We start from the raw sequence: 16,599 nt of genomic DNA, 5'->3' as shown, positions 1-16,599 counted from the left end.
CTTACCAACCATAAAATGTATTTATTGTTACTTTGACATCCCCTCCCTCCCCAGAAATACAAGACTGTTCGGTCTATTTGGCTTACTGATGTTACCGTATCTATAATCACTAAGACCCATAAATTCAAAATGTTCAGAAGAGAATGGAAAGAAAGGATGCACATGTGTGAATGATTAATTGGAAGACCTTTCTGCAGCTGAGATAATCATCAAACACAATTGAGCCCCCACTCGCACCCCCACCCCTTGCAGAGGGTAAAGAGCAATTTCTGCCACAGCTTCCTCCTTCCACACTACATGCGCCCCCGCCCCCACCCCGGCCCCCAGTCTTTCTTTAGCTATGGCTTTGCTGTGGGCCACTCTCAGGAGCAGGATGCTGTTTATCTTTCCCTGCTCTATTCCAATCCCCTCTGTGGGGGCTCAGAGCTTCACTTTTTTATGTTTCTAAGAAAGTCTCATCCAGACAACCTAACATTGAACCAAGGCCTCTCAATCTATGTAGCTGAAACACTTATTTTATACTTCATCGCATTTTTTAGTCTACTTAATAGACTTCTGGTTATTTTATTTACTTCTCCCACTAATTCAACTATAAGCTCATTAGGCGTAGGGTCTGGGTCTTATGCCGAAAGCACCTGATGCTCAGTAAACAGTTTCTACTGAATGAATAATTAGGTGAATCTGAAAATTCCCAGCTTGGGTCTGTACATAGGTAGTTGGTCACTTAGTTAGCTGAGACAGCACTCTGAGGGAAGGAGGGGTTTGTTATTGCTGGTTTATGGGAGATGGAGGGAAGATAATGTCAGGAGGCATTTGTGAAGGCCAGCTTTTAGTATCTAAAATAACAACATAGCCTCTCATGATAGGCAGCTCTAAAACAAAACCACCATTAATATGTCCACCTAGAGTGTCCCTCTCTGCAGTCACCTGTGCCCTTTTCTGGTCAAGGACACCATCATTCTTGCAGCCACTGGGAAACAAAGGCTTTGAGCAGTTTCTGACCTCTTTTTGTCTGTTAACCTCCTGGCTCAGCAAGATTCCTAAGGTCTGTCAACTCCACTTTAATATCTTTGATCAATGGCCCCCTTCCTTCCCATTCCCGCTGTCACCAACTTGGCTCAAGTAACCAACCCCCAACTGTGGCAGAGTGCTGATGGCTCCGACTGCAGGTTTGCCACTGTCTAATCCAAGCTGCCTACATTAAAATCTCCCTAAAAACTACATCACGTAATAAATGCTACACCAATCAAACCACACCAAAACTTCAATAGGAAGCCTAGGGGAAAAACCCATCCTTGCCTAACATTTGATGCCTAGTCATTATGTCTCCAAACAGCATTCCTAAATATAGATATCGTCCCAGCATCCCCTATGTTAACACTACCAGCAGAGTAGCATCACTACTGACCGAACATCACACATGTTCTACCCCATGAATTCTCCCTACCAGTCCTATGAGTCCCTCTGACTCATCCATGTCCCTGGTTAGCTCAGCTCCCTCTAAGCCTCTCTAGGACAGCCTCACCTCATTCGACCAACCTTCCCATGAATTCTTCTGACACCAACCAACAGAAACGAGTATCGTTTTCTACATTGTTAACTCCAGCATACACACACATGCAACTTTTCATCGACTCACTGTCACAGACAAATAAAAAGGTTACAGGAGAAGAGGATTTGTCAAGAAATGCTAAGAGACTCTTTGCTTTTTATAGGACAGAAAAAGACAGGAATACAGGGATGTTTATACCAGGCCAGTCAACCTCTTTTTGTATTCTCTTCGCTCCCTTCCCCCCTTGCTAAACATACAACTTTGAGAGTTACAAAAGATGAACAAAGGGATCTGTCAACCCATATCTGGGGAAGTGGGGAAAATCACTTGAGAAATCCAGAAAATGTTCTCACAACTGTATGAATTGTAGGGACTGGTGTGCAGGTGTGCACACTGCCGGCAGCTGAGACCTGGGTCTGGTGCATTCTAGGCAGTGCTTGCACCTCAGCCCTCTGCCAGCCTTGGGGACTCCTCTAGGCCTATTCGGATTAACTTCCAATATAGGAGCATCACAGCTGGAGATAAACACTTACTTAGCAACAGTCTCCAGCTAGAAGGCAAGGACACAGAGCAGACCTATGACATAGCCCTGGGCTAAAAGAAGGGAATGGAATTCTACAACCAAGTCTACTATGGCTGGAAATCATCTTGCTTCAACAGTTATTTATGGTAAACTTTCCTCTCACCGTACATTGTAGTTTCTCTGTATAAAGATGTCATTATTAAAATTATGTACATGTTCCATATATATATATATGTCTTAATATCTGTTTCTCCCACTAGACTGTAAGCTAACAAGTCAGGCCCCATTTTATCCACAGGCTCCTAGAACAATGTATGGCATTTACTAAGCACTTCTGAGTGAAGATAAAGGAATGACCAGTCACAAGACCCTCCTGGGGAGTTGAGCAAGCTTCTCTTTGTGGGTTGATCTCACCCTCACACTACACTTGTGTGAAATACTACCCCTCAAATCCTAAGCAACCAACTCATGAAGGGACATATATTGTAGGACCTACTAGTATATACTGCTCTGTAATTTTATATACGAAGACATTTTAGCCCAGAGACCTTAATTTAAGTACTAATGACTAACAATAAAGCTTTATGACCTATAATAAATACGCCCTTAACCTCTCAGAGCTTCAATGTCATAAAAAGCATGGTGGAGATAAAGAGAAAAGGTAACAAGAAAAGACTATTGTGATGATTATGTGAGTTTAATGTTATGGTGAAGCACCTAGCACTAAATAAGTCCATGTTCCGTATACCATGCTCCTTTTTAATATACTGCATGTTTTTCTGTATACTACCAACTCCTTGAAGGCTGAGACCTAAACGTGAGAAAGAAATTTAACATCTACAAATTGTTCTTAAACATTATATTGCTCTAGTAATCAAAATCTATTATTATTGTAATACTAAGCTACAAAACAATTTTAACTACAAAACATTTAATATAGTCTAAAGTTCTTATCGTAGCTATGTGATTTCCCTCATATTTATTCACATTATGTAGAACTGTGATAATCTATGAACAGAAGCCTTTTTTCCCCTCCATCTCTTCCCACCTTAAATATCTGTATCATACCAGAAATCCCTTCATTGTCTAGAATTATTAGCAGACATTAGATTCCAACTATTGAAGACACTGAAATGAAACCTTATTAGCAAAAATTGTAACACTGTTTTATTTGCACATCCAAGAAACACTTCAATTTTTAAAACTTAAAATTTAGGGAAAAGGCGATTTAAAATACCTCACAAATTCTGCATCCTACTGTACTACCATGCAAATATCATTTTGATTACCAGCCCTGCTATATAAAACAATGATTTTTAAATAAGTAGGACAGTTTCTCACTAGTTAGAGCATTGTTTTAAGATATGCTTGGCACTTTAGATTAACCATCATAATGCTTTGAAGCACAAGGAATAGTTAGTGACATATCCATGTTAAATTGCTCTGACCTGTCATTACAAGGTTATTAAGCACCATTTTCAAGGTGTAGGCAGAAAGCTTTATAACTTTCAAATACATTAGGACTATCTTCTGTACTTTATAGGCTGCTGTCTGATACTCGGTAAGAAAATGGAATATTTTAAAAAGAACAAACAAACAAACAAAAATTTTAAAAAATATATAAATGAAGAACAGAAAATGAAATATTTAAAGCTGTATTTTCTAAGTTACGAAATTCACTGATAACCATTTTCAATATTATTGTTGAACATAAAGAGCATGAACTGTTTTAAATGGCAACAAGGCAAGACAGCAATCAAATTCAAATTTATACACACAACACAAAAATAATTTAGAGGTAACTTAGCTTAAAATGCATGAAAATTAAGGGTTTTTTTTTTTGGTAAAAAAAATTAAAGTATCATAATTAAACACTTGTCAAGACTGTTATGTACTACCACTGTTTTGGCCAGTGGATGCAAAGTAAAATACATTCTCTGGATTATCTATCTATCTTGTCACCTAATTGTAGGCATATATTAAAGAACCAATTTTTAAGCATGTAAAGAAAATTGATCATCCTAACTCAATTCTGTAAAAACTCTAATCACATCCTTTGCTGGCATTAAAACTATTACTGGTTTCCATAAAGCTTCTTCAGGGAAGACACCACACAAACACTTTACAAGGAATATTAAGCCCAAAAGGCAACAACAGAAAAAATGCACACAACTCTGGCACTACACACTTCACTTCTCTAGTTATCCATACAAAACTTAAAGAACAAGAAAACAGTTAAGCTGATAAGAAAGCTAAACAGATTGTTGTATTTCCCACATCATCTCTTCTTGACATTGTGAATCTATCATTTTGTAGAATACTATAAATTCCAAGAACAGAATAAAATTCAAACCAAGTTATAAATGGGGTAGTATTTAGAGGTGGATTTTATAACTAGCCTATTATCAAGATGTGAAGACTGAGTTCCAAAGCTGTAAGAACAGCAAGAACACAGTCTAGCTTTTATGGCTCCCCCATGAGCATATCTGCTTTCCCTGAGGACTTGGGGAAATGCAACTGTCAATACTAAAATATTCTCCAAATACAAATTCTACTTGGCACTGCGCTTTTTTTCAGGGAAGGAATAATCTGAGAGTTCATGGTACTTCACACTTGAGAACCAAAGCAGAGACAACTCAAGTTCTTTGTTACTTTGGGAACCTTCCAGAAAACAGATCAAGACTAACCATAGGGCCAAGGTGTCTTTTTATGGGCCTTTCTGTATTCCCATGTGAGCAAAGTCCACAAAGTCCACCCCCTGCTCTTCTCTCTCTCTTTTTTTTTTTTGTACCAGGGCTCAAACTCACGACCTCACCCTTTCCAGGCAGGGACTTATGTCATTGAGCTAAATCCCCGACCCCTGCCTCCTTTTCTTATAACGTCATCAATAACCTCCTTTCTTCATCTAAGAAAGAAACAACAAATGAAAAAAGCCCAAGATTAATTACCTTCTTAGTTCAGCTACTACCTTTTATTCTATGCTGAATATTCTAAATTTAGTTCATGTTCCTGCTGTTTCTCATTGTGCTGTCTTTGCAGAATGTAAGTTCCAAAGGCGTGTTTCTGTTGCTTTATTATGTGGTGGGACAATGAAAGCAATAATTCTTTTGACTACTTCCATGATTAAAATGAGATCCAGGCCTGATAATACATAGGCAAACATTCCATAAAGTTTAAAGTAACAGCAGTGCGCACCGCCTTCATTTGAGACTGAGAACGCATCCCTAATTATAATACAAGTGTAAAGTTACTAGGAAGTGATAGCCTGCATTAGGGATTCAACTAATCTTTAAAGAAACTATTCTTATGATACAACCCAGAAGAGTAGAGCAGTAGCACCTAACCACAGCAAATCCTGTATTTTTATTAATTAATTAATTTGGTTTTTTGAGACAAGAGACTCACTACACAGCTAAGGCTGGCTTTAAATTCGCCATGTAGCCCAGACTGGCCTTGAGTTCATTGCAATCCTGCCAAGTGCTAGAATGCTCCAGCAAACCTGGCTAACCCCTGTATTTTTAAATGGTTAGTTTACTTAAAGGAAGTTTAATGAACGGTATTTCTATGATATGCTCAATATTACAAAGAATTGCTTTCATAGTATAACTGCATTACTACTTTTGGACACCATCCTTAGCCATTAATCCCACATGATTCAAACCTGCTAGTTTTAAAATAGTTTACAGTAAAATTATTATAGCTTTCTTAATACTGTCCTAATTTTCCTGAGCAACTTACTTAAATACAGCACTCAAATGAGATTCTAACTTGGTGTTAAAGTAAAAAGAAAATTCAATCGAAATGGCTAGTAAAACAAAAAAGTCTTTCAAGTAGCTCAGTTCTAAATTAAAACATAGCCTTTGTGCTGTCAAAAAAACAATCACCCAATAATGTACACATCTACTGAAGTTAAAGAAAGGAAGTGCTACCTATGGTTTACTGTACAACATTTAAAGTTTCACTGAGTAAGCAAAATCAAACATAAGGTCTTCCATTAGATACCAGTAATACATCCAGAAAGGGAAAACATCCCTTTTCATAGAAACACAAACTCATTTTAACTCAAGATGAAAACAATCACTAGAAAAATATTTGATAATTGCACCTTACTTCGTTTTTAAGGATGTGGACCAAACCCCAAACAAGAAATTTAACAACAAAAAGGATGGAGAAGGATCACACCAAGACAACACTCCATTCCTGTTTTGCACTTCCGCTTTAATTTTACATCCAAAAGCAACCATTCCTAATATCTATAAGTATACTTTGAAATTTTCTATAAATCCCTTTCCAAAAAAAAACCTTAAAGAATCATACAAGTAATTATAATTTAACAGAAGTATGGCACAAGCTTAAAAATGTCACTTGGTTAAAATAACTTACTAGTCCCAATGAAACAGATATACTTTCAACTAGGTATCTGTTATTATTAATAAACTACCCCAATCTCCACCAAACCTTGTATTTCAACATTCTCTTTCAGACATAACTCCTTAAAATTATACCAAGCAATGTTAAGCAACCAAAACAAAGCTGTTAAGCAATTTTTAACTTAAAACAAAGACAAAAACATCTTTATTTTCCCTTGGGAGATTAAAATCTGTTCCTGAATAATGTTGACCTTCAGCACCACCAAGTTACACTGGAATTGAAAGTAGTTCAATATTGAATAGAACTGGTTTTAAGGATAATGTATCTAATCATCTTTCCTCTTAAGTTCTACTGATAGCCTTGTACTCAAACACAAGCACAGTACTGCAAGGCCATCGGTTAGATATATGAAGTAAAAAAATTACATCTGCTCCAACAAATGCTTGTGGATATTCACCATATACTGCTGTTTGTTTTCACTTTAAGCTTTGTCACTGTTCATCAGACTGTACTTAGCTTTACATCATTTTTGCTACTTATTAACAGCTCTGGTCAAAATACACATCAACAGAATTCACTTTTTAAAAAAATAAGATGCTGGGGCTGGAGTTTAGCTCAGCGGCATAAGCATGCCTGCCTTGCAAGTGCATGGTCGTGAGTTTGATCCATGGTGCCGATAAAAAAGGAAAAAAAGACAAAAAAAAAAAAAAGATGCTAACATAATTTAGAGATTTTCATGTGTTTGCTCTATCAGTAAAATAATTAAGAACCAAAATTTTGTCACATAAAGATAAAAAAACTATAATGCTCTACCCAGGAATATATGAAGCAGCATTAAAAGTAACTGTGGTCATACGTGTTCTAATGTTAAAATCAATAAATATACAAGCAAATACACAAACGTAATAAAAACTAATAACATCATTTTTTTCTCTCAGAATTCTAACGCTATATAAAATAAAGTCAACATTATACAATGATAAGCCTTAAGAAATCATGAGCATGTTTGGACATAAAATCACGGCATTTGAATTATCAAAGAAAAACATTTAAAAACTCACTTTATGTAGTATCTTGCACCTTCAAAAGTATATGCTTCTTCCCAGCCAGTAGGCAAATCTAAAAAACACATCACAATTGCATTGAGTATTTCTTTAATGGGAGAGCAAAGTAAGTTTCAATCCATTTTAATTATTCATTTTCATGAGTAGTTTTTTTTGGGGGGGCAGGGGAGGATGAGGAGTTGAACTCATGTCCTTGTGCTTGCTAGGCAGGCAGGCACGCCACTGAGCTAAATTCCCAGACCCTAATTAGCTATTTTCATTTAAGTAGGTTTCCAATAAAAAACAGTAAACTGGTCATAAAACTAACAAGTAGATACATCATTTTGGGAAATAGCAATTCAAATTTAAAATCATCTTAAAAGAACAAATAATATTAGAGATTACGGATTTGACATGATCTATACCTTAATGATAGGGATGGAGAGGAGTTATGTTCTGGTGCCTGAAACAAGCCAAAGGCAATTTTAATTCCAAGTAAACTACCTATCAATTTTAGCAAAACACCAAAACTGTGCGTAACAGGCAACATCTACCTCTTTGAGGTATTCTTATAGGATATTCTTTCTCAGTCACACAAACGAATTCATCTATAAAGGGCCAATGAAGAAAGGAAGACCATGTAAATACTTCATTTCTAGAAAAGAAATGACAATGAATTCTTCCACGGGTGTGTTTCCATGCCCTTGAAATGAAGTTTCACATAATAAACTTGGGAATGGTTGAAGTGAATGATAGTATCCTTCTGTGCTACATACTACTTTAAATGACAAGTGGTTTGGATTTAATCATTAATGTCTCTCCCAAAGAAGTCCCTGATGTCTGCACAGTCCAAAGTAAACCAAACCAGGGGAAAAAAAATCACGAGAAAGCATTCAGAGCATCAAATTTTTCGGTCGAGTGAATGTTATCAAATCTGTAAGTGTAATCTGAGCACATATATATCACACATAACCAACAATAAGCTTGAAATAATATCATGGGAATGATTAGGCTACATAATTCTAATATCATATTGTCTTCTATTAAATAAATTTGTAACTATCCATAAAAGCAATGAAGCCATTAAAGTTGAAATATGATTGCAAAACACCCTCCTAAAGGGTATATTGAAGCCAAAGAACGCACAGGGGGCTAAGAAGAAATAGGACAGTCTGTTAGTCAGAATTGCTCGAAAAATTTAACCTCGTCATGCTTGCTACACCAGCCTTCCCTTTCCTCCTCCACCTTTTTGCAAATTTGGACACATTAGTCATTTCAGTGAACTCCGGCGTTTAATAGAAAAGACAGGTTTGTTCAACATCCTGGCAACTTGAAGAGCTTCACAGAATCTCGAGTTGGAAAGAAAGTACCCAGGAGGGCGGCTCCGCAGGACAGCTCGAACCCTCCTCACCTTATGACCCAAACTGTTTTCAAGCCCTTCGGAGTACGAGAAACGTGGGCAGGCCAGTTAAGAGAACACATGTTACATTTCAGACAAACAAGTTCCACGAATGTAAACAAAGAATGACAAAAGAAAGCCAGACCAGCACAGAAATGACAAGGAGCCTTTCCTTCTCTAGCCCAACTCTCGTTAAGCATTCAAACACGCCACCAAACCCACCGTGGACACGCCGAGCCTCTGCAACTGGGGGGCCCGGTGCCCACACCCGGGACACCCCCTTGCTCGCCCACCGCCTCCCGGCGCTCCATGCAACCACGGTGCGGCTGCCAGGGACTCTGAATCTGGATCGTGGTTGCGATTGCCTCCTCCGGCTCCGGCAGCTTCTCCTGCACCACGGAGCGAGCGCGCCAGGCGTTTCCGAGCCCTTGCCTGTCACCCCCCAAGTGCTCTCCTACACCATCAGCCACCTACCCACAAGTCCCACCTGGGAGGAGGCGGCGGCGGAGGAAGCAGCCCGGTGGGCGGACACGGATACCCCGCGGCGGCGGCCAAGCAGGGGGTCCCAGGGTGCAGCCGGGGTGGGAAAGGACTTTGTCAAGGCGGCCGAGGGGGAAACTAGGTGTTGACTGCAAGGTTCAGGGAGAGGGGCGTCGGCCCTCCACGGGGAGTAGGGGGCCCGGCCGGGACGGGGAGAGGGCGCAGGAAGGGGGCGCCGTCTCCCGCGGCGACCCAGAGCGGCACCCCAGCACCGCGCGCGCTCCGCCGCAGACCCCGGCACCTCTACCTGCCGCCACCCCCAAGTCCGCCCGGCCCGGCTACCTGTGCTCTGCCGCCGGTGTCCGGTGACCACGGCCTCGCCGGTGACGGGGTGCAGCCAGGTGGTGCTCTTCGCCTCCTCGCTGAGGGGAGAGAAGGGGCAGAGAGCCGGCGTGAGGGGGGGGGCGCGGGGCCACAGTCCCCGTCCGCCCGCCCCTCTCCTCAGCCCCCAGCACGACGCCCTCCCCGCAGCCCGCGCCGCCCCTCACTTGATGAAGAAGACTCGGCCGCCCCTGGTGATCCCGTAAGTCCAGGAGCGGGGCAGGGAGCAGATCCACTCCAGGTTGAGATCGGCCGCCATGTCTGATTCCCCCGCCGCCGCCGCCGCCCGCTCCTGCTGCCGCCGCGGGGCCGAGGGAGGAGGGAGCGAGCCAGCCGAGGGAGCGGAGCAGCGAGCGCGGCCCGAGCGCGCCTCCCCGGCCCGGCGCGCCCCCGCGCGCGCCCTACCCCCTCGGGCGGCGCCCGCCCCGCCGCCCCGGCTGGGTCCAGCCCGCGTTGCCGCCCCTCGGCATCCTCGCGGCCGCCAGCCCACCGCCTCGCCGCGCGCCTGGGGGAGGGGCGACCTCGGCCCCGCCCAGTCCCCGCCCACCGCGCCCAGGTCCCTCCCACCTCGCCCCCGCCCCGCACTAAGGTTCCGGGATCGATCAGAGAGAGGCGCGTCCTCCCCCAGGGCTTTACCAGCAGGCGGCCGGGCCAGCTCGGTCACTGTCCGCGCTGCGCTCTCGGCGCCCTTTGGAACAACAGAACGCAGAGCAAAGTTATGAGAGCTAATGGATAGCCAACAGATTTTTTAAATATATGTATAGATATCGTTTTTTAAAGTAGCTTTTTTAATGAAAGCACACGAAAGGCTTTCCTTGTTTGTGTGTTGTGTGCCAAATATCAAAGGTTTAACGAGTTACCTTGGACTCATGAAATACGAGTGTATGCAGGCTTGACCAAACAAGTTTTTCTTTTCCTAGGTCGCTTAGGTCCTATGATATTTTGTAAACAAAACAAAACGCCTCACCTTTTTCTCTTTTTAAAAGAAAGGTTCACTTATTATCACATGGATTTTGCTTTCCCTTGTCTCACATTGCAACAGTAGCTTACCTGACTTGAGTTTTTTCCACAGTGTAGATTAGTAAATCGCGGCAATCACGCTATAAATACAATGGTGAGCCCCCATTTTACAGATGGAGGAAATGAGGTTGAATGAAACAATGTGATTCCCCCGCCTTCATAGTAGTCAGTGGCAAAGCCTGGAATCGGACTGGCTGTGGGATTTCAAGTCTTAATTTTGTCCGGCTCCTTCCACTGGTCCCCTTCGTTTGTGAATGAGAGTATGTAGTCTCCCTCTGCCACGGAGATCTTTTCTCTCAGCACCCCCTTAAGAAAGCTGTGCTCACCTCATCTCTGGCTCTCCACCGCAGCTGGAATAGCTTATGCATCTCTGCAGCAAGATGACTCATTCCAATAGAATATACAGTTCAATGGTAGTAGTACTACTTGATAATTCTTTTTCTGCACTGTTTGGGATGGCTTTAGAAGCATTATCTTATTCATATTCCCAGTCATTCAAATAATCTTTCTGATCATTTCAGGAAACTAAGGCCCAGGAAAGGTAAATGATCTTGGCCAAAGCCCTGTCCATAAATCAAGTGGCTCGTGGATGAGAATGTATTGTGCTTGGACTTTTCTCCCACATTCTGATTCCCCAAGGCCATCCTGTCTTTGATGAAAGGGAGTCTGCAGTTACTGCTATAATTTGCCTGTCCATCTGCTTACAGGAAAGAAAATAACATCACTTTAATGTTTTGTCTTTTTGGTTCCTTTGCATTCTCTTTCATTTCACTGCTTATTGCTTCTTGACATCTTATCTCCTGCCCAGTCTCTGGAAAAAATGACCTTTTTTTAAATCAATGAATAATGAGCAGGAAATGTTCCATATTAGCATGAATCGTCACTAGATATAATAGCAAGACAATCAGGAGCTGTGGACTTTATAGGATGCTACCATTATAAATAAAAACATTTAAAATGAGTCTTTCTAATATCACAATACATTTAGAAATTTTGTTAGCCCCGCTATTACATTTGAATGTTTGCATACTACCAAGAAGTTTGTAGGTTGACCATATATAGTACCACACTGGGATTCCTTCTAGCTCTGACTCTTTGAATATTACAAGATTCATTCATGCATGATATATTATATTTCAAAAATAAAAGGAGACTCATTTAAAATATATAGTTTAAGAAATCACATTCACAGTGCTCAGATTGTAACCTAGGAGCTTAAATACAGTTCTAAAATATGTCTCTAAATTTAAGAAAAGCGGTAAATAAAACACTTAGTAGCATGCATACAAAACAAGATGTACTTCTGGTTTGGGGAAATAATGGCCCGTGTGACTTCCAGAACCAATACAAGCCCCATATATTAGAATATTGGCACTCTAGTTTTTCCGTTTAATGACTAAAATTTATATTTAAAACAATCTTCCTAGAATACCCTTCTTTGTAGATCTTTAGCAGGTCTATTTTATCTTGTCATTGTGTGTGTGCGTGCACACACACATCTCCTTTGTAGCAGCACAGGAATCATGCCTTTCCTATCACCACAAACTTGAGTCTGCCCTGGAATGGTTGATGAATTTAATTTTCTTCCTAATGCCTTGACCCCCCCATGGAGCTATTCCCAAGAGCATATTCTGTTTTTATCCCCCTATACCTCTTCATGGTGGACTCAAACCTAAAGTCATCTCCAACCTCTGCTTCATGTTGTATTTTTTCATATTTCCACCCTATGAGCCTATTCAGTTTGTTAAATCATAATCTGCCTTTGGAGAAGTATTATCCTGTGACTATCACCGCTGCTTTGAAAAAAAAGGAGGAGGTTTAAAAAGTACTGAGGACTAAAAATAAATGTCACTCTCCCCATATTTAGAGGACAATTCTTGTTCTAAAGAGCTTACAGTTCAAATAAAGCAGGATACACATGATGATGAAGAAAACTCAAAACTGCTTCCTAAAATATGGGAAAGGAAAGTGAACAAGGTGACATCTTAAACAACAGTGAATCAATTTGTATCTTCTTTTAAAAGTAAAAGTGTGAGACAAGGTGGAGAAAATGGGAGAAAAAATAATTTGTTTTACTATCAAGAAACATCACTATTCTTATATATTAATATTTACTAGAATCTACCAACAAAGAACAGGGTATAGGTGTGTGCTGGTGCTTGCCTGGCTGTAAGGTTCTGGGTTTTATCCCCAGCACAGACAAACAAACAAAGCTATCAACAAACTGTGTGTCTTTTCTTAAGGTGTCTTTCCAAATATGTTTGTGACACTAAATACATATATGTATCACATTACTAGTTCACAAAATAAAGAGTATTCCTTGTTTCTCTGAAATATTTTTTGGGATAGAAAAAGGGGTACAAACAGTTTTTCAACTTTTAACTAGTCAACTCTAAAGTGGTATAAGAGCTTACATACCAAGGAAATTATCTAATGAATGGCAGAATACATGGTCTCCTTAGTTTAATAAAAATCTAGCCAGAAAGGGTAGAGTTTGAGAGTCTAAGATCAAGAGGAAAGACAACACATGCAAGGCCATTTTTGAGAGATTTTATTTTTCTGTTAAGAAGTAAGCTGATACAGAGTTACAGATTAAATGACCGAGTTCATTCATTCAGTACCATATGTAGGATCCTTATATATGGGGACAGCCATTCTGCTGAGTGACAGAGAATGAAAGGTCTGGTCTGCATTGGCAGCTTAGAAAGGGAGATGGAAGTTCAAATGCTTGAGTATACGATGGGAAGCAGCATCTCTGTCCTTGTCATAAAATAGAAACCTTCTGTAATAATTGTGTGCCAAGGATGTCATGTGACTCATTCAAGGTCTGTCTCCAATGACAGTCTCTTTTATTGTTGACGGTTTGGAGAGCTTTTTAGTTGTGAAAGGAAAATTGAACGCAACGTGTGGCAGCTCTATTTGTTGTTCTGCTCCTGATTGATGCTCTGCTGCCGCGGGGCTCTAGACTAAGTTCAGGACATCGCCTGGGGGCTGGAGAGTGAGGAGAGACTGGTCAAGAGCATCTGCAAGTAGCTGGCTTCCAAACTCTTGGACCTGCTCTTCTTACTTAACCCCAGTGAGTAAAGCTCTAATTATCTACATTTCTCTTGGCTATAGAAAAGAAGTCAAGATTCAAGGGGCAGAAAATTGAGAGAAGAATTGTATTATAATGCAGGAACAGAGCATGAGGGAGTAGAGCATTGAGTCAGGAGTTTGGCTTAATTTTTGTTTTTCAGTGCTGAGTAATAAAACCCAGGCCCTCACAGATGCTAGGCAAGCAGTCTACCACTGAGCTACTTAGCTCTCTGCTTATTTCTATCACTTATTTCTTACCACTAGCTTTAGCTCTCTGCTTATTTCTTTGCCTTGCCCTGCCCTTCCCTTCCTTTCCTTTCCTTTTCCTTCTTTCCCCTTTCCCCTTCTTTCTTTTCCTCTTACTGTCTGCACGTTGCCCAGGCTGAACTCAAACATGTGATCCTCCTGCCTTGGCCTCCAAATTAGCTGGGATTACACGCATGAGCCGCCACACCAGGCTCTTGGCTGAATTTCATACTTGGCTTTGCCATTAAATAGTATGACTGTGGACAAACCAGTTAACCTCTGCTTCCCGCTCAGACCTGTGAATTTTTATCTGTAATGAGAGGGTGCTGGTCCACTTAAGATAATATATATAACTTTTCTCTCTGAAGTTCTGTGCTTTATTATGAGGTGAATACCCCAATGACTAAAGTTGGGGATGTTTTGTCATAGTGGAAAGACAATTAATTGCATACTTGCTTTACAAAATTGTTTAGGATGTTCTTTCCCACAGGTAGCTTGTTAATGAAGTTTGAGAGAGCAATTTACAATTTTTCCACATGCACAATCATAACTTGTACAAAGGGTTCACATGTTATAAACAAACAAAAGGGCTCCAAAGAGATATTCTATGATGTAGACATAGAGTGGCGACCTCAGAGCTTGAGCTGAGTCTTTCAGACATTAGATTTCTTTTTTCTGTCCACAACGTGTTTCAAGGCCCTCTTAGATCCGCTTCACACACTGAGTCTCCTTCCTTACCCAGAGTGACTCCTTTACCTGCTGCAGAGAGCATGCGCTTTCCCCACTTCCTGCCCTCAATCCCTCCTGGTTGACCCCTTTGATCTGTTAGATCTTGTCTATCCCAAGCCTTCATGGTCTGCCGTATTCACAGAATCACCACTGTTCCTCATTCGAGTTCTCCTCTTTCAGGTTTCTATACCTCAACTTCCTTGTAATTATTTTCCTAGCCTTTGGGCAATGTTTCCCAAAAATTAGTTCTATAGGCCCTCTGTAAATCACTAGGGGAGCTTGTTTGCAATTCCTTGGCCCCTCCCCAGACCCATTCAAACAGAACCTCTGATGGTTAAATCAAGGAACAACATTTAACAAGCGCTTTGGTGATGCTTCACACACTGATACCTGAAACCGCTGCTCAAAATGACAATTATTCCTCATTTATAAACCCAAACTAGATGTCCTTGTCTCCTGAGCTCTGAATCATATAAAATTTCTCAGTAGACATATTTAACATACCCAGATAAATCACTTTTCCTCCATGCACACCATCTTATGTATTACTGTTAGTGAATGATACAAGCATATGACTAAAGACCTACATCAGAAACTGCAGAATCATTCTTCCACAACCAGCTCATTAATAAGTTATGCTAATTATACATTCAACATATCGCAAAGTTCTCTCTTCCTGATTTCCCATATCCTAATATGAGCACTAGTCACTGCCAAAGGATAATCTTTCTAAAAATGCAAATCTGAGTATGTTCCTTTCTTACTTAAAATCCTTTGGTGGCTCAGAAAGCTTAGAGGATAAAATCCCAAGCCTGTTGCTTCTCTTTTGAGCACCTACCTGATCAGAGACCTGCCAGCCTATCTGTTAGCCATATGGAACGGTTGATTGTTCTCTAACCATGCCAGGCTCTTTTAGGACTCTGTACATGCCACTTTGTGTCTCTTGTTTATTATCTGGAAAAACAACTGCTAATATTTAAATTTCTAGAATTACTTCTGCAAAGAAACCATTCCCAAATCCTTTGGACCAATCTAGTTATTGGCCCCATCAAACTCTTATGTGTTTTCTACTGAATTAATATTATATATTCTCTGCCTTACACTTGGTAAATAAGATATCTTATTTATCCTAATCACCTAACATTCAATAAATATTATTTAAATGAACAAATACTAGTACTTATGTTTACATGCTGTTCCATATTTCGCAAAGTACTCCAGATTTGATTCGTATTTCTGTTTGTATTGCTGCAACCTTCTATGAGTCATCCTTCTATCTTTTCTTGGATTTAACACTCCCTTGGCTTTTTATAGATGATCCTATATAGAAGAGAAAAAAAGTGGCAGGGACCCAAGAGCTGCTCAACCATGTATGAAAATAGCTGCTTCTATCGTGCTGTCTACCTGGCTTAAAGATGACGAAAATTTGTCGTTCAGTGAGACATGGAAGGACAGGAAGAATCCAGCACTACATTTACTTGGCTAAAGGAGTATATGAAGCCTTTCTCTGAAAATGAATTCTTCCTAGAGAAAGTGCTATTGATAAAAATATATAGTACCTAGAAAATCAAATACAATAGCTGAACAAATTTGGAGAAAATACTATACGAATTTGTAATCGTTAATGTTATGTAGCTACAAGTGGCAAAGTTTATCGTAAGTAGTGCTATATTAGTCAGCTTCATGTTTCTGTAATGAAACACCTGAAGTAATTGACTTAGAATAGGTTTATTTCAGCTCCTAATTTTTGAAGGTTCCAGTGTGAGATTCCATTACTTTG

At 40.5% G+C, this 16,599-nt stretch overlaps 1 protein-coding gene across 21 annotated transcripts in view; it reads right to left on the bottom strand.

Annotated features, from left to right (window-relative positions):
• Plekha5 (pleckstrin homology domain containing A5) overlaps positions 1-10,240 on the bottom strand; it is a 237,595-nt gene extending 227,355 nt beyond the window's left edge. For 3 of the 21 annotated variants that reach the window (XM_063238310.1, XM_063238306.1, XM_063238308.1), the window contains exons 1-3: positions 9,917-10,186; positions 9,711-9,790; positions 7,508-7,565 (exon numbers count right to left, since the gene is read on the bottom strand). In XM_063238310.1, the coding sequence (XP_063094380.1) occupies positions 7,508-7,565; positions 9,711-9,790; positions 9,917-10,008 (230 nt within the window). In that variant the 5' untranslated portion in view covers positions 10,009-10,186. Of the gene's footprint in view, positions 1-7,507; positions 7,566-9,710; positions 9,791-9,916 lie in introns of all 21 variants that reach the window. The other 18 variants (XR_010043878.1, XM_063238320.1, XM_005003821.4 and 15 more) reach the window with 14 other exon arrangements.
• Positions 10,241-16,599: the final 6,359 nt, after the last annotated feature.

This window comes from Cavia porcellus, unplaced genomic scaffold (assembly GCF_034190915.1).
Source record: "Cavia porcellus strain 051 isolate PalLab524CR breed Dunkin Hartley unplaced genomic scaffold, mCavPor4.1 scaffold_27, whole genome shotgun sequence".
In the NCBI taxonomy this organism is placed as follows: domain Eukaryota; kingdom Metazoa; phylum Chordata; class Mammalia; order Rodentia; family Caviidae; genus Cavia; species Cavia porcellus.
Note: the sequence above shows the minus strand (reverse complement) of the source record. Positions and strands in the feature narration are given on the sequence as shown.